General features: G+C 41.9%; 2 protein-coding genes across 3 annotated transcripts in view; one reads left to right on the top strand and one right to left on the bottom strand.

Annotated features, from left to right (window-relative positions):
- The first annotated feature begins 691 nt into the window (after positions 1-691).
- Positions 692-6,651, top strand: LOC147310674 (toll-like receptor 1). 2 transcript variants are annotated; one of them, XM_086269487.1, is made up of 3 exons: positions 692-729; positions 1,010-3,475; positions 5,729-6,651. In XM_086269487.1, exons 1-3 carry the CDS (start codon positions 716-718, stop codon positions 5,730-5,732), a joined length of 2,484 nt encoding a protein of 827 aa, XP_086125613.1. In that variant the 5' UTR covers positions 692-715; the 3' UTR covers positions 5,733-6,651. The 2 variants fall into 2 exon arrangements, with proteins under 2 accessions (XP_086125613.1, XP_086125612.1); XM_086269486.1 differs by lacking the exon at positions 5,729-6,651 and having other exon boundaries at positions 1,010-4,022.
- Positions 6,652-14,094: 7,443 nt separating this feature from the next.
- tmem178bb (transmembrane protein 178Bb) overlaps positions 14,095-18,283 on the bottom strand; it is a 75,239-nt gene continuing 71,050 nt past the window's right edge. The window contains exon 5 of the mRNA XM_086268816.1: positions 14,095-17,330. Within this exon, the coding sequence (XP_086124942.1) occupies positions 17,080-17,330 (251 nt within the window). The 3' untranslated portion in view covers positions 14,095-17,079. The remainder of the gene's footprint in view (positions 17,331-18,283) is intronic.

Genomic DNA, 18,283 nt, shown 5'->3' with positions numbered 1-18,283 from the left:
TGAGGAATTGTAGATGCTGAGAAGTCAGATTTTGACTGACTACACAATACTGTCTATAAACCATTGGTTGGCAACAGCTTCTTCTTTCAACTTGACAATGATCGGAATCAAAGCTGTATAGGAAACCACACAGTGGAACTAATCAAGGACTCTTCCCAGAGTCCAGAGCTCAAAAGTATTTAAGCGGTGTAGGACGTGGAACAAAATGCATCCAGCATCTAAAGAAGAGCTTAGACGTGTCCTTTCAGAAGGCTGGAGAACTGTTCTCAAAGAAATAACAAAAAGATTTCAGGCTGTATTGAAGAATAAAGGGAGTCATATCAAATATGACTTTAAATATATCAAATAATGTCAAGTTCATAAGAATTGTAAAAAGTCCGTTTTTGCCTTTTAAACTGTGCTTCCATATATGGTTGGACATGTTGTAATAAACTGTTGCACCCATTTTTCATTTTCCTAGCAAAATATGAGGAAATGAAATTATACTTTAGACTTTTGCATAGTATTGGAAAGACCCTCTGAGGAAATACTTTTTTCTCCTGTCAGTTGCGTAAGCTTTAGACATAACATTTGCTTTCTCAGTGGAAAGTCACGGAAAGGAACCAGAGAGAAAGAGGAATTTAAAAGAGGAAAAAGAGGAACAGTTTCTTTTAAGAGCAGGATAAAAGTACTCACACAGCTCAGACCTGAACTTGTCATAGTCGAAGCTGAAGCTATGTCTCCACAAAGGTAACGTACATGTTCATCTCTGGTACATCTATTTTTCTATTTTATTGTACAGCTTTGAAACTGAATGCGATGATTTTCAAATTCTCTGTTTGATGCTGGAATCATATTCAAAATATTTTATTATGGCCGCATACTTTACTGTGAACTTTAAATGATGTGCATTCTACTTTTATTTACATTTCAGGCGGTGCTATTTTTTGGAAACATAGTTGTGCTAAGATATTCCTGCACAGTAAATGGTCGTGTCTTTGAATGACTTCTCTTATGTTGGTGTTTTCAGCACATCTGTGGCTGTTTTGATTGGGACCGTAGTCATCGTGTCCCTAATGAGACCGGACTGCACAGCTATTAAGGAAAATAACGAAGGATTCAAACTATGCGTCACATCAATGCGAGGTGTCAAAGACCTCTCACATCAAAACATCACCAGTGTTCCATCAAGTCTTTCCAACGAAACACAGTATTTGGACATCTCCTACAACGTCATCCAAACGCTGGAAGGAACTGAGTTTTCTGGACTATCCCAGCTTTGTTTTTTGAAAGCAGCTCACTGTGGACTTCGGGAGATTTCAGCCACAGTGTTCACCCACACACCAGCACTCAAAATTCTCAACATATCTAACAATGACTTAGCGTTCATCCCTGACATTTCCTTGAAACAGCTGAAAATTCTTGATCTGGCCAACAACCTGTATACCAGCTATGAATTACCGGCATCCTTTCAGAACTTTACAAAGCTAGACTTCCTGTCTCTGGGTAGTACAGCTGCTCTGTCAGTGAGCTACGGTGACTTTGATGCCCTGATGAATGCTTCTGTTCAGCATCTGGCTTTGGGAGCAGGAACTCACTGGCAAAAGTATGAATCTGGTTCTCTTGCAAAAATCAAGTCTCTCAAAAAACTGTCCCTCTTTGCATCTTTTTGTGGAACCTTTGGGATGTTTGAGAACCTCCTTGTGGACTTGAATGTGACACAAGCAAAAATGTTGCGATTCATCTCTCTATTTCCAGACAGCTGCAATGTGAGCGACAACCCCTTTAAGAACCTGAGAACAATGCCTTTTATACAGAATCTCACCTTAGAAAACACCTGGATAAACAGCACGTTTATGGTGGTGTTCATGAAGAACGTGTGGCTTTCCCCTCTCCACGAGCTCTCATTTGTCAACATCACTTACAATGAGGATACACCAGATGGCTTTAATTTACCACCCATTAATCACACAATCAATCTTTCCTCAGTTATCTTTAATGGTGTGAATCATTATCAATACAGATATCCCACGATAAACATGAGCTTTGAGGCCTTCTCCAGACTGACCTATTTAAAGTTCTCTGGGACTGGAATGAATATTTTACCCTGCAGAGTCATGACTGCCCTGCCATCACTGGAGATTCTTGATCTATCAGATAACCTGCTGACAGAATCGGGCTTCTGGTGGACTCCGTGTTCAAACAGCTCTGTTTTTCCCAAACTGCGGAAGCTGTCTTTAAGCAGGAACCGCTTCAGCAGTCTTTCCTTTATCTCTCAGAAGACACATCAGATGAACTCACTAGAGTCTCTGGATCTCAGCTTCAACTCCATCCACTTGGATGGGGACTGCTATTGGCCTGCTCAGCTGACTGAGCTTAGCCTTGGAAACAACAACCTGGGCAACAGTGTCTTTGCATATCTGTCATCAGACTTTGAGAAGATTGACTTGTCAAAGACAGGAATAACGTCTATAATGCAAAAGGATCTGACTCGCTTTTCCAAGCTGACACATCTTACACTTAGCTCCAACAGCATCCAGGTTATCCCAGTAGATCTTAGTGTCCCAGCTCTGCTAAGTCTTCACATAGACCAGAATGCTATCACATCTATATCGAGAGAGGTCTTGGCAGGGCTTCCCAGGCTTCAGAAACTCAAAGTTGGAGGCAATCCGTTTGTCTGCTCGTGTGACTCCTATTGGTTCATCACTGCTTTCAACAAGTCCTTGTTAATGGACTGGCCCTTAGATTATACATGTAACACACCACTGTCATTTGCAGGTCTGCCATTGTCAGAGTACAAACCCAGTAAGCTGTCGTGTGAGATGTGGCTTCAAGCTGCAGTTGCGCTGCCCGTGCTAATAGTTATATCTGCAGCCGTAGGTCTGGTTTTTCATAAATGTGATGGAGCATGGTATACAAAGATGTTATGGGTCTGGATAAGGATGAAAAGGAGAGGCAAGAAACGTTCCAATATTTTGAACAATGCATCCTTTAGTTATCATGCGTTCATTTCCTACAGTAATCAAGATTCTGACTGGGTGGACACCCACCTGGTTCCCACTTTGGAAGGTGCTGGATTTTCCCTATGTGTCCACGAGAGAGACTTTGTCCCTGGAGAGTGGATCATAGACAACATCATCAACTGTGTTGAGTCTAGCTACAAGACGCTGTTTGTCCTCTCCAAACACTTTGTGCAAAGCGAATGGTGCAACTACGAGCTCTTCTTCGCTCAGCACCGAGCCATCAGTGTCCATCGGGACTCACTGGTCTTCATATTATTGGAGCCCATTCCGACAGACTCTCTTCCTAAGAAGTATTTGAGACTCAGAAGTTTGCTGAGGCAGCAGACATACCTTGAGTGGCCAAAAGATGACAGGAAGCAGCAGACTTTCTGGGCAAGCCTGAAATCCACGCTGCATATTGCAGACAAATCTGTTGTTCTGAAAGACATTGCACTGGCCATTTCAGATACAGTACCTCTGTTTGCAGACCAAATGTAAGTCACGAAACTATTTTATTCAAGCATGAAATGTGCACATACTAATGTGCACAATGAAACAGGTTTGGGTTGATGATAAAAAATGATTTTTGTCAATGAAAAAAATGAAAACAAACCATTATAAATATAAATATAATCAATAACTGGTCAATATTAAATCTGAAATATTTCAGTATTTCGATGATCATTTGTATTTTGCATGCAGAGAAATGTGGTGTCTGTTCTGATGTGGCTTTGTCTTTGTGTCTCCATCCACTGTTTTTAATGACACTTTGCAACACACAGCAAGGAATGATGATGCTGTACAGTACAGGTGACGTATTTGTCCATATAGCACCAAATCACAGTCATCTCAAGATGGTTTGTATTCTAAAGTAGAGACACTACAATAATACAAAGAAAACACAAGAAAACAATTGGTGACAGTGGGAAGGAAAAACTCCCTTTTAACAGGAAGAACCCTTTAGCAAAAACAGGCTCTGGGAGGGGCAAATATCGGGGTTAGGAGAGGAAGAAAAGGACAAAGACACAGTGTGAAAGAGAGGCAGAGTATTTAGTATTTATTTATTTATTGTCATTGTCAAGAACAATGAAATTGCGTTTGGGGCTTCCATACAACCCAAAAAAAGAAGAAAATAATAAATACCCCTTAAAACCCAAGTGTACATATTTAACCCAGTGTGACTCCAATGCAATAAGACAATCCTTAGCAATAATGTTCGTAGAAATTCAGACAAAGACCTGAGAAACATGACAAAATACAACAATGCAACCCATTCAATATTATTGTACTGTGAGATATGATATCAGATATGATAGTTATCTATTTAAGAAAGAGGGGGGGGGGGGGGCAGGAGGGGGAAGAGAATAAAGATATGATGCACCAATGCAGACCAGTTCATTGCTATTAAGAAGTTGGATATGGTTATTGTCCGTGAGAGGGGGGCAGAGAGTTCAGGAGCCTCACAGCCTGTGGATACAGGCTGTTGGCCAGTCTGGATGTTCTGGCCTGTATAGACCTGTACCTTCTCCCTGAGGGCAGCAGATGGAAAAGGTGGCGCGCAGGGTGATGTTGGTCCCGCAGGATACTGTGCACCCTCCTCAGACAGCGAGTGGGGAAGATATTACTGATCTCTGGCAGACTTGTTCCAATAATTCTGCCAGCTTCTTTCACCACCCGCTGGAGTGCTTGCTGATCGGCCTTGGTGCAGCTGGGGAACCACACTAGAAATCCATACGTCAGAACGCTGCTGATGGCACAGTTGTAGAAGTTCAACATCAGAGATCTGGGAATGTGTGCGCTCCGCAGTCTCCTCAGGTAGTAGAGGCGCTGTTGGGCCTTCCGTACAACTGAGGTGATATGGTTGCCCCAGGACAGGTCCTCGGTCACAGTTACCCCCAAGAATTTAAAACTGCTCACCCTCTCCACCGCCTCACTGCCAATGAAGAGAGGCAGATGGTTGTTATGGCCCCTCTTCCGGAAATCTACAATGATCTCCTTGGTCTTTTTGGTGTTTAAGACCAAGTTATTGTCGTGGCACCATGACTCTAGTTGTTGCACCTCTGTCCTATAGTTTGTCTCATCATTGTTGGATATAAGTCCGAGCACTGTAGTGTCATCGGCAAACTTAACAATGAGATTGGACGCGCAGGAGGAAATACAGTCATGGGTGAAGAGAGTGTATAGCAGAGGGCTCAGAACACACCCCTGAGGGGCACCGGTTAATAATCACTAATGATTAAATGCAGAGAGGCGTATAAAGTGAGTGAAAAAGAAACGAGGGCTATTTCTGTATCATGTCTTTGCTCTCAGTTTACGTTGGCAGTCGTTACTCATCATTGCCATTGTAGAAACGACTGTAACCACAATGACTTTAGAAGACTGAATTTTGTCCGTGTGAATAAATATGTTCTTTCCACTTTTTGATTGGTTATATAATGCTAGGTACAACTGCTGTTATGTAGTCACTAACTAGGTGTTTTATAGAAACTGATATCAGTAGAATATTATTTTATCTTTTCTATCTTTTACTTTGTTTGTTTGTTAAATAAACATTTTATTAAAAATGTATGAGTTTTCACATTTCCTCTGAGAGCTCAATGTTACAATGTACATGGAGGTATGTTATGAATATGCTATAACTATGAGTATGTACAGGCTATGAACCGGATATAATTATGAAAACTATACAGAAATATGAACTATAAATATGAAATCTAATGGATTCTAATTGTTGTTACGCTTTACAGGTGAGACAGATAGTGTCACGACTGGGGCAGCAGCCGTGTGATGTGTGGAAAAGGACTCGAATGCAGCACTACTTGAAATGCAGGGTGATTATTATAGAAGACAGAACACAAAGTGGGGATGACAAAACAGAGCTAAGGATAAACTAAACTATAGAACGGCAAACCTGAAACACGAGAGGAGGACTGCAGGGAGAGCACATGGAGTCACCGAGAGGTTCACGGAGCAATGCAGAGTGCGCAATAACACAGGGTGACACAGAGGATGAATACAGACGACGCGACAAAGAACACAGGCAGACACACACTATAAATCCACAGAGGGACACTGGGAAATCACACACAGGTGGGAGACACAGCTGGACCTGATTAGCCTGACGAGACACTAACACCAGGGACCAACAGAGGGAGCACCAACCCAGAAACCCAGCATTCAAAACCCCAAAACACAAATAATAATAACAATAAACTCAAAACACTGGGTCGACGACCCAGGACCATGACAGACAGAGCACTGCCATGAAACTAATAAAACTCAATTCATAATTCTTGACTTCATTACATGATGTTTTACATTTCTTTGTGGACATATGCTCATTTGGACCACTTGGTGGCAGCACTGCATGCAGGAACACCATCATATAAACGTCCAGTCTCTTTTTTACCACTTGGTCCACTCTGCTGTGAAGAAGTGGAAATAATCTATTTGTAAATTCTATGATGAATAATTATTTTATTCCAAACACCTCCATAAATGATCTCACTCCAGTCCACATCACATCAGATAAGACCCTCATGCTGCTTTAAACTTTTCAGTTCATTACAGATACCGTGTTGCCCAATTAAACCACCAGCTCTTCCCGTACCTTCTCTGTGCACTCAAACAGGTTGTAGAAAAGAGTTTAGTGCAGATGAAGTGGTGAAAAGCTGAGGCAGAGAAATAAAAATACACTGAAAATAAAAGCAGCAAAATGAGTCAAAATTAACAGACAAGTTAGTTGTTGCAGCTGCTGTTGCTGCACAGTCAACAGTAGTAACAGCTAGTAACGAGTCCTCACGGGCACAGGAGGCTGTGACTCCATAGAGAAGTGCAGGAGGAGCAAAAGTGAAAGGTGAAATTAACAAGGTAAGAAAAATAGACGGAGGGACGACCACGTCCATGAGCCACTGCTCAAAGATAAAGTGTATTTTTTGCCACATGCTGCAGTTCAGTGCAACTAAGAATGACTAAGAACTAACCCAATAACAACTGTACAAACCTGATTAAAAAGAAAAACTATTTCAAAACATTCCCAGCACGCCCCTGCAGGCGGTCTTCAATCTTCCAGCTCGGGTCCTCTACCAGAGGCCTGGGAGCTTGAGGGTCCTGCAGTATCTTAGCTGTTCCCAGGACTGCGCTCTTCTGGACAGAGATCTCCGATGTTATTCCCGGGATCTGCTGGAGCCACTCGCCTAGCTTGGGAGTCACCGTACCTAGTGCTCCGATTACCACGGGGACCACGCTTACCTTCACCCTCCACATCCTCTCGAGCTCTTCTCTGAGCCCTTGGTATTTCTCCAGCTTCTCGTGTTCCTTCTTCCTGATGTTGCTGTCATTCGGAACCGCTACATCGATCACTACGGCCGTCTTCTTCTGTTTGTCTACCACCACTATGTCCGGTTGGTTAGCCACCACCATTTTGTCCGTCTGTATCTGGAAGTCCCACAGGATCTTAGCTCGGTCATTCTCCACCACCCTTGGGGGCATCTCCCATTTTGACCTCGGGACTTCCAGGTTATACTCGGCACAGATGTTCCTGTACACTATGCCGGCCACTTGGTTATGTTGTTCCATGTATGCCTTGCCTGCTAGCATCTTGCACCCTGCTGTTATGTGCTGGATTGTCTCTGGGGCATCTTTACACAGCCTGGGGTCTGGCCTGCTGTGATGGACTCCAGCCTCTATGGATCTGTGCTCATATTTCTCTTTAAATCTTAAAAAAAGATTTAGAAAGAATGTTAGGAAAGCCTTGCATTACACATGGTCTTGAACACCCCACGCCCGCCTTTTAAACTCACCCCTGCTTGCTGCAGTATAATATATACTCAACTGAATTAATTTGTATTTATATAGATCTAAGCGGCAATCACCTAAAGGTGCTTTATATTTAAGATAAAGACTGTAAAATAAAGAGAACCGAGTGAGCACTTGGTGACAGTGGGAGGGAAAAACTCTCTTTTAACAGGTAGAAACCTCTGAAAGAACCAAGTTTAGGGAGCCGCCGCCATCTCTTGTGACTAGTTGGGGGTGAGAGTATAAGGGTATATTTGGAATATATTCCTCAAACTGTACACAACAATATGGCGATTACATCACACTTCCCAAGAATAATGTGATCTGAGTAAGACCTGAGATCTGATTTGTATCCTGAGTCCAGGATTATACTCACCATTTGCAATGCACTCAGTCTTGTTCTTATTACATTATTTCATAGTCTGTTCCTTGGAGGACACACCCAGAATGTGCTGCACAGTCTGGGACTCTACTGTAGTGACTGCTTGTAGGCTGCAGGCACGTGGACTTCCAAACAAAATTGTTTACCCACTAATGACACAATCTGCATGACCCGGATGCAAGTGCACCCTCACATAATTGCAAAAAGTACAACACTGGCATGAGCCTGGAGTGCATGCACCTTTGGGCAAATTGTACAGCTGGTATATTTTCTGCTGTGGCTCAAAAGTAGATCCGTGGTTAAGAGCTGAAGTCATTGAGGTCTGAGACACTGCAGAGAGCAGACCTCACGAGAGCCTGTTTTCATGGCTCTATGCATAATAAATACTCACAGTATGATTCATTAGAATCAGAATCAGAATCAGAATCAGAAAGGGTTTTATTGCCAAATGTTGAGCAGGTTTACAACATTAGGAAATTGCTGCGGTGCTTCAGTGCAAACATGCTGTCATAAATTGCGCTTAAATAGACATGAAAAAAATAAAAGTAAGAATAAGAATTAAAAGTGCTACGTAGAAAGATATATGCATGAGTGCAGGTGGTGATCAGTGCCAAACATGGAATGATGCAGTGACACAGCGTAGGGTCATGTGTTAGTGGTGGGAACAGTCATACGTTTATTGTTCATGTGTCCAACAGCAGAGGGGAAGAAACTGTTCTTATGGCGAGAGGTTCTGGTGCGAATGGACCGGAGCCTCCTGCCTGAGGGGAGCAGGTCAAACAGACTGTGTCCAGGGTGAGAAGGGTCAGCTGAGATCCGAGCTGCACGCCGCAGTGTCCTGGAGGTGTACAGGTCCTGCAGAGATGGGAGTCTGCAGCCAATCACCTTCTCAGCAGAGCACACAACACGCTGCAGTCTCTGTTTAACCTCCATAACTACAACATCACCGAGGAACAGAACAGGCTATGGAAATCATTTACTACAACATGTGAAGAGATGTCTTTACCATGTAGATTTTGTCTAAGAGAGCTTCTACTTACATTCAGCTTTTTAATTAATAACCCCAAAAATGAGCAATACAAAGCAATCCTCCATCAGTATTCCCCTGTTATCCTCACTTAGCCCTCATCAAGGCCCTTTCTTCGTTTTACTCAGGCTGTCATTCAGAGATGCATCACTGGCATTAACATCACCACCTATGTTGCCATTTGCATCCACAGACAAGCAAGAGCCACGATGTTTAATTCATGAGATTTCAAAATCACTCGTAAGTTGTCAAATGCCACTCCTTTTATAGGAATGAATTATTCAGCACCGCATTAGGTGATGTGTTTTATGAGTGATGATTGGAAGAATGAGACTCATCTTCTTTAACTAACATCCTATAACAATTATATAAACATTATATAAGACCAAGGGCTGCAAACAAGATCGCTGCAGAAATGTGGACAGCTACAAACTGGGAGAGCAGAGCTGCATGGTCCGAATCATTTCTGTATGATCTATGAGAAAGCAGAGTCCTCTGTTTGCAAGCCGATACCGTAGCCTTATTTAGATTTTACAGCATTTGTAGTAGATAATTGCCGAAGGAATAAGTTACGGTTTGGGAGGCAGATCCTCGTGTACTAATGAGAGGTTAATGAATTGAAAAAGGCAGAGTGGGGCACGAAAACAAGAACAAACAGATTTTAGTGCAGGGGGTTTATATAACCAGAGAACCTGTGAGGTCTGATCCAACTCCTGAAGTTTACATGAATAATCTCCAATTCACAAGCTGAGACCACACACTCGTTTAGACTCGACAGCACTTCTGGTAGATAATGGATGAATTGAGGCTGCAGCTGGGGAAGTAGTGCACGACTGTTCATTTGTTCAAAGGCCCTCCGGTTGTGAATCAGAGTAAACAGAGTATCACTGGTATTTAAGGTTAACTGTGTTTTACTTTGAGTTGATCAGTTTACATGTTCCACTTTCTGTGCTTCAGATATTTCATCTGCAGATTAATTATTTTCACAGAATAGTCAGCTGTTCAGCATCTGCTGCTGATTTAGGAAACACACCCAGGTTAACCCGTGAAAGTCACAGTTTAATATAACATAATGCCATTGCTATATTCTGCAAAAAGATAAGCAAATTTATCATGTTTGCTCAGCTCAGAGCTCAGTGAAGGATTCCCCTTCTTGGGTTTTCCTTTTGACCCAGGTGTCATCACTGTACGTGGCCAGGTGCTGTCCCTGGGCCTCACAGTGGGTTGACCGACACTGTGGCTGATTGTGACCCACACCCGTTTTCACACCTTGGCTTGTGTGATTAGGTAGAGGATCAATAGGGGGTCCATGACCCTCTTGGGGGGACACTCCCATAGGACGCCAAACCTGGGACTCGCCACCACTCACCGCTCTTAGAACTGAAGAATCTTCTCAGATGAAACGTCTTCAAGGAGTCCAGACGCTTTTCTTTTCCAGCTCCTTAGACAATTCTGGAGAAAGTATAATCAGATACCATCTTTCCTATGGACTTTTCAATGTCTACAGTCTCAGATGAACACTGAGACTCAGACTAAGGAACATGAACTTGACACTGGGACTTGGACTCAACAGACATGGAGACATGACAGACTGGGGGGAGAAAGGGACAAAACACAGGAAGATGAATACGGGAGAGAACAGACGGACAGGACTGCTAACGTATTCACAGAGACAGAACATGACCGGGGGAAAGAAGGTAAACACGGGGACACTGATGACAGGACACCGAGACGAGAAAGAGAAAGACTGGACCCTAAAGGGAACTAACATAAAAAACAAGAAATCAAGAAGAAACTCAGAGGCACGAGAGGGAACCATACTAAGGAACTAGAACAGGGGTGGGCAATCTCAGTCCACGAGGGCCGGTGTCCCTGCAGGTTTTAGATCTCACCTTGGGTCAACACCCCTGAATCACATGATTAGTTCGTTACCAGGCCTCTGGAGAACTGCAGGAGCTAATTTAGCCATTTAAATCAGCTGTGTTGGTTTGAGGACACGTCTAAAACCTGCAGGTTTAGTGAAAATAATAAATTCATTAGGAGTTCTCTGTTTGTGGCATAAAGTTCAGTCACAGATCTTTCTGTTCACTTGCTGAAGGATTCACAGAACTTTAAAACTAGCGTGGATCTCTTTAATCTCCTGATTTTATTCTCATCCCAAACATTCATGACAACCAAGAGCATTAGTAAACACACTAATGAATTTTATTTTGTTATGATTTGACATTGATTGCAATACTTAAACATTTACCCTTTTCTCCTTTTTCCTCGTGTGTCTCTGCAGACGTTGCTTATATCACTTTGACCAAACAGGAAGCTGCTTCTTTACCTGCAGCGTACAATGGGAAGCCACACATTTTTGTTTTCTATTGCAATGCATGGAGCAAGACTGACAGACTGCAAAACTGAAGATGCAATCAAGGAGTCCAATGAATGAAAAAATACAAAAGCTGCACGTGCTGCCCACCTTTCTCATAAGCATCAGTTTTTACTGGGCTTTATTTGATGAACTGACCGAGCCCACATCCCCTCACATGTTCAGCCGTGTACACAAAGGCTGTGTAGAAAATCAGCTTCACAAAATCAAACTTGACACTCAACAAAAATGCCGGTTTGAAATAAAGACGTCAGTGGTCAGAAACAGGATTACATAGATTACTGTGCAAATGTTTAATGTACTAAAAGTAATGTGACGATTCTTTCTCAGTTAACATTAGTCACAGCACAGTGGGAGAAAAGTACACTCGCAGTCAAGTTACCTGGACGTTAAGCTGTTCAGTGCTTCAAGAACTTTTATCAGCGTCTCTTTCTTTTCACAGACTCTTATATTGGTTTTATCATATTGAGATCAGCGACCTATAAGGACCTCACTGTCTATTTTCTGGAAGCTAAAGCAGTTGTTTATAAGTAAATGTTGTTTTGCCAAAGTGTGTCGGCGGGTGCTCAGATTCCTCTCTGATGCTACTGCAAGAGCAAATAAAAACAATTCTCAAACCCTTTGCACAGTATTGTTTATGGCCAGGTCACAAATGTTTCCTAGTTTTTCTCTTAAAATTGGAAGAATATACGGTGACTGAAAACTGTGGCTCGTGTTAGCTGCATTAAAAATGCATAGAACATTAATTTGGATTATAAAAATCTAAGATCGGGGAAACCTGCAGTCAGCTGAGACTGAAGACGTCACCTGGATGAGCGACGAAACGTTTCTCCCACTGAAAACATCCAGATGAACAGAATCAACAGAAAAACTACTTTATTTGCAGTATTTGATCATAATTTCATTTGTTGGCCCATCCTCTTTGGACGACTGTCTTTTTAATGTTGACTGACACTGAATTATTTAATAAAACAGTTTATATGTGATGACGACGTCTGCCTAAACATGTCTTACTTTTGCTTTTGCCGTGTGTCGGACATCATGAGGAGCATGAAACTGTCTCCACACTGCAGTGGATTTATAATATCATATGTTGTATATATTCTCAAACCGCCCATCCATACACACACAGAGAAAACCAAAAAATCAGACGGTCATAATTCATACAGATTAAGTGAAAATAGCCATCGTGACATCACCCATTGATTTGATACGATCAGTCAGAAGCTTGAGTTTGGAACCTTCATCATTAACATCTCAGTTTATTGGAGCAAGAAGCTTATTTGAACCATTGTACACATATTTGTTTATGATGTTTCAAATCTGAGTTACATAAGGTTGTTTTAAACCAGCAATGATGAGACTTACAGTTAGGATTAGGGTTCGGAGTAATCCTAATTCATAACGGCTTCATTTCCCGACAGAAGTTTACTTTCCTTTGTATTTGTTAAAACATTGGTCCATTGGAGCCAAAGACACTGGAGAGTCATTGGCTATAGCAGCCTTCACTGATATTGCACTTTAAGGCCTCATTGATCCAGCTTGATGGCGAGGTTCATCTCACACGCACAAGCATACCAAAGGTTTTCTGCTATCAAAGGTTAATTCTGTTTGTGTCTGTGAAGGTTCTCGGACATCCAGGTCGTTGTAATCTGAGGGGGAAAGAAAAGCAACGAGGGAAAGAAGCCATCTATGCGTCCACTGTGAACAGCCATCCGTGACGAGAGGGAGTGGCTTATGACACCAACTGTCTGCCACCTATAATCTGGTTGTGAGATCCCTCCACACGTGTGAGTTCCTGTCACAGATAATCCTCCATTTGGAGCCGTCCCATATGGAAAAGAAATAGTAAAAACTTATATGTGATTACTCATGAAAGTGGCCACTTTCTCATTACTTTCATACATTGTTTTAGTAAGTATCCAAAACATACAAGTTTCATTATATAATTTTTCAAGGGATCTTATATCTGTTTTCACTCTTATATGCTTTTCACACAAGACAGATACAAACTTTATAAGATTTATATATATCTTTTCCATATGGGGTGGTATAACCAAGATTTACAAAAGAGACCTTTTTAGTCAATATGACCCAAAATGAGTGACTGAGCCAATAAACTCAGCAGGACAGTATTTACAGGGGTCACGTCAGAAAGCCTTTCCCATAAACTTCTATAGGACTGCAAGTCTGTTTGCAACCACAGCTGTTGCCATCTGGTGGCAGATGAATGCAGGTTTTCATGAACTTAGCTTTATTTTTCTGACACATAAGCTACACCCATGTTTTCTACTGGGTATGTTTTTAACTAATATATTTACTTACTGTACATGACTTATGTGGGATTGTACGTATTGTTGGAATTGTTGTTATTTTTATCATAAAGGTCCCAAATTTCCGGAAACACTAAAAAAACGTCTTTCAGGTAACTTTGGAACTCAAAATGTGTCCCAGCTCATGAGCAGGATTAAAGGAACGCTGCCAGCACGGGTGCCAAACATGATAATCTTATAAAACTGGGACTTGGGAATATCAGACACTACATCCTCATGTTTTATTTACACTCCTGAAAACCATTCATGATGCTGAATTCATTTGTTACAGGACAAAAAATCAATAATAAAATAAAATTAATGAAGAAAGTCTAAAAAGAAACAACAAGCTTCTTTCTGAGGATGATACACATCTGCTGTCACTGCTATGAAAACAGACAAAGAACATTTTAAATAACAGAGCTCCTGCCTTCTAGAGAAATATTCCCATACAAGTAAACGACTTTCTCAATTCTAATATTTTCATTTTAGATTTTGTCACAGACAGTCTCATCTATTTTTGCTCCTCTACTGACTGTGATGGATTGCCTTTGCCACTTGGTTCCCATACGATGTGGATCTGAGATACACTATGTGCACAAAAGTATTGGGCCACGAATACCATGAAGCTCTGATGCATAGTTTTTGTCCTGATGATTCCACAGGACGTTGTTAGATCAGCAGACTGGTGGTGACTTAACTACGAGCATCAGCACTCAGTAACTCTGCTTTGCCACTTTATATGATCTGCTTTCTCATGGTTGAGTCACTTTAGTTCCTAAGAGGTTCCACTTTGCAATAATACCACTTATAGCTGACTGTCGAATGTCTAAGATGGAAGAAACAAAAACAGACTTAGGGTGGTTTAGTATGAAAGCACCACGCTCAAATTCTGTGAGCACGGTGCTCAAAATCTTTAGGATGACCCACTCTTTTACAAATGTCTGTGACCACAGACCAGGTGAACAGGTTTGGAGTTGATAGATCTGAGTTCATGATTGTGGCAGTCTGTGACTTACTGTGGCGCAGTGTTTGTCCATAAAATAATGTATTTCATATTTTCTCACATTTTTCATTTTTTCTCATAAAGAGCATTTTGTCTTGAGATAAAAAGATGTTTCTTTGGAAATGTCAGTATACTTGTATGTGAGTATAAGTGTTATAAGACATGTTTGACCAGCTGACCATCAGTGCTGAAAGAAAAAGGCAGTTCGATAATGATGTTAATTCAAACTAAGCAGTTTCTGACAGTAGCTGCTAATCCACACAGTAACCTGGTGTCAGAGAACTCCATCATGTTTCTTAAGCAACACATAGACAAAACTATGAACAAGAACAAAAACAACACAGTATCAGTAATGACCAATTGATGTCCAAAGCTAGAAAAACATGATCCAAGTTGTAATTAACCTAAATTATTCTGAACAGATCCCAGTACAGTGTTTGCTTTAAGTCTTGGCTCTCAGTGGTCCCGTCTCATCTTCAACACGTCATAGTTCTGTATCACCCCAATATAACACACCCGCTCTACTTTAGACTTACAGTGAGGGCTGGATCCTCTGACTGAATCCTCCCTTAACTAACCAATCGCAGCAGATGGCCCCGCCCCTCCCTGAGCCTGGTTCTGCTGGAGGTTTCTTCCTGTTAAAAGGGAGTTTTTCCTTCCCACTGTCGCCAAAGTGCTGCTCATAGGAGTTCATATGATTGTTGGGTTTTCTCTGTATGTATTATTGTAGGGTCTACCTTACAATGTAAAGCACTTTGATGTGACTGTTGTGATTTGAACTATATTGAATTGAACTGTCTGTCCCTGGTGCGGGACTGTGGTATTTAGAGTCTCCGCTTTCACAAACTGGATGTTGGCAACAACTGCCTGCTGGATTCAGTGTTGGTGAATTGATGATGTGAGTAAATTCAAGTCCATGTGTTTGTGATTCATGGTTCGTGGCTGAGATCTTTCTTCCTTCTTCTAAGATGAGACCTTTCAAACCTTATGCTTAGATACTGTTTCGAGAAGGCCCTGCAGATAACCTGCTGATCCCCGGGGACAAGAAGTGTTCTCATTAGATGTAATTACTTAAACGTTCCCTAGATGTTCAGCAGAGCTAAACGTGCTGTTCCCTTTTAAAGCGACTTCTTTATCTGCCGGGTCAACTGGGGCTCTCCAGAAAAGACGGGGCAGATGTCAGTTTGGTTAAACGGGATACTGCAGCTTCCTGTTTCATCTCACTGCTGATCAAAGCTTCTGTTTCCCTACATACTCAGGCTGAGGCGCTGCTTTGTCAAGTTGATCACTCTTTTGTAAAGACTTGAAAATAACTCGTCTCAACATGTCTGCACGTAAACACACACACACACACACACACACACACACACACACACACACACACACACACACACACACACACACACAGCCTTATGACTAGAATGAAAAAATTAAACACATTTGCATTGAGCGAGTCAACAGTTCATTCACAACATGAAGGTTCAGTAAAAAGCAAAACAGTTTCAGTAAAAGATGCATGTATGAAACGTTAGATTAGGATCATTCGCTGGAATGTGCTGCACCGACACAAAGATGGAAATAGTCCAATGCCTGGTTGTCATTTCTCTTGAATATTCTGTACAATAATGTACATCAGTGGAAGTCCTGGATCTTCTCTTCTGGATCTTGCCTGTTACTAGTAACTGGAAGGACCCCAGAAGTTGGAGAATTCATGTGATCCCACTCCCGCTAGTCACATGGTTTCATGTTTGATCCACTGGCTTGTGAAATATTCCACAAAAAGCTTTAAAAGATCATAAGAAGGTTCCACCAGATCTTTACTTGATCTTCTGAACAATCTGTTAATCCATTAGCGTCTCCACAATCACAGTAGACCAGTAAAGCACTCACTCGTTACAATTTAGTCTTTCGTGGTCTCCATATCATTTCTTTCACGTCTTTCCTGGTCACGATCCATTTCTGCATCTACTCCACAAAATAAAAATAAACACAACTTTTAATTTTTGATATTTCTTCAGTTCTTCAGGTTTTTTTCTTGTATTTTCAAGATATCAAGACACCCATTTTAAACAAACACACACACAAAATCTGTAACCAGGATAGAGTGGATATGAGCTGACACATGGAAACATGGAATAGCTTGTTTGTTTTGTCTGTCTGTCTGTGGGTTCAGCTGGCCTGGCGCACGCAGCCAGCTTTAGCACACGGTGCCGTTCTCCTGTCGAGATTTGGGACAGGTAGACCTCGGTATTGGTTGAACAGAGGGCGCGAGAGTGCAGAAGAAGCCAGAGATAAGTGTGAGGCCGAGGCCTCCCCAGGCGCAGAACATGGACCAGCCGTAGCCGTGGCCGATATCATCGGGCAAGCTGTACAGGTACCGCGGGTAACGGGAAAGCTCGAAGTTGATGCCAGCGACGCAGGTACAGAGGGAGATGATACAGAAGGTTCCTGCAAAAACAACAAGATGTTGAAAGATGTGATATCCGTGGTGAGCACCGGCAGCAGGAACTGAACAGGTCACATCATGCAAAATTTAAAATACAGTTGCAGCTGCTTTAATACTTTTAATGCCGATTATCTTTGAATAGATCCCAAACACACTGTAACTTTTTCCCTGCGTTGTGTTCACTGGAAATGCTTCACCTAATGCATTAAGTGTTATTATTATGAAGTATCCATGAAGTATTTGTGAGAATTCACAGTGAAAATGTCACAGTGGGCTGTGGTAGAACAGCAAATACAATTATGATTTTGACTTCCCACAATAAAATGAGCATGACTGAGCAAAGTTTCAAATCCAAAGCTAAAGCACATCACACACTCCCTAAATGAGTGCCTGCATGTTAGTCACAGCCTAGTGCAGCCCTGGATGATGCAAACACAACAATGACGATTTGGGATAAGGCCACGGATCATTAAACTGTTGAAGCACTTGGTTATGAACATTTTCCATCCTTCACTTTCATCGCTTCAGTTTTTCAAATAGTTCTTCTATGTCATGTTTTCTTTCTGAAATTCTCTCTCACACAGTTGAATGAAAAGATCAGAAACTGAGTAAAATGACAGATTCAGCAGGCGAACGAACAGTTATTTCCCCATCTTCACAGATCCTCCGTCAGACACATGTACAAGACCATATACTGTGCACATTGCTGTTGATCAATGAGCCGACCTCCCAGCCCACTGTTCCTTCAGTGGTGCTGGTTTCAGTCATTGTGCAAATGTCCTGTTTATAAGGTTGAAACCTGCAGTCAGCTGATGATGATGAAACGTTTCTCCCACTGAAAATGTCCAGATGAGCAGAATCAGCCTTTTGGAATCTGGTCGAAGGCTTTGCTTTCTCTTTGTGTCTCCCTGTCCTCTCTCTGTGCTTGTGTGTCTGTGTCGATGTTGATGAATCA

The sequence above is a fragment of the Aulonocara sp. 'chitande type north' Nkhata Bay genome, linkage group LG17 (genome assembly GCF_057382095.1).
Source record: "Aulonocara sp. 'chitande type north' Nkhata Bay isolate Kocher_YH1m ecotype deep benthic linkage group LG17, A_spYH_male_GT1.1, whole genome shotgun sequence".
In the NCBI taxonomy this organism is placed as follows: domain Eukaryota; kingdom Metazoa; phylum Chordata; class Actinopteri; order Cichliformes; family Cichlidae; genus Aulonocara; species Aulonocara sp. 'chitande type north' Nkhata Bay.
The sequence above is the reverse complement of the archived record's forward strand: the minus strand, read 5'-3'. Positions and strand labels throughout refer to the sequence as shown.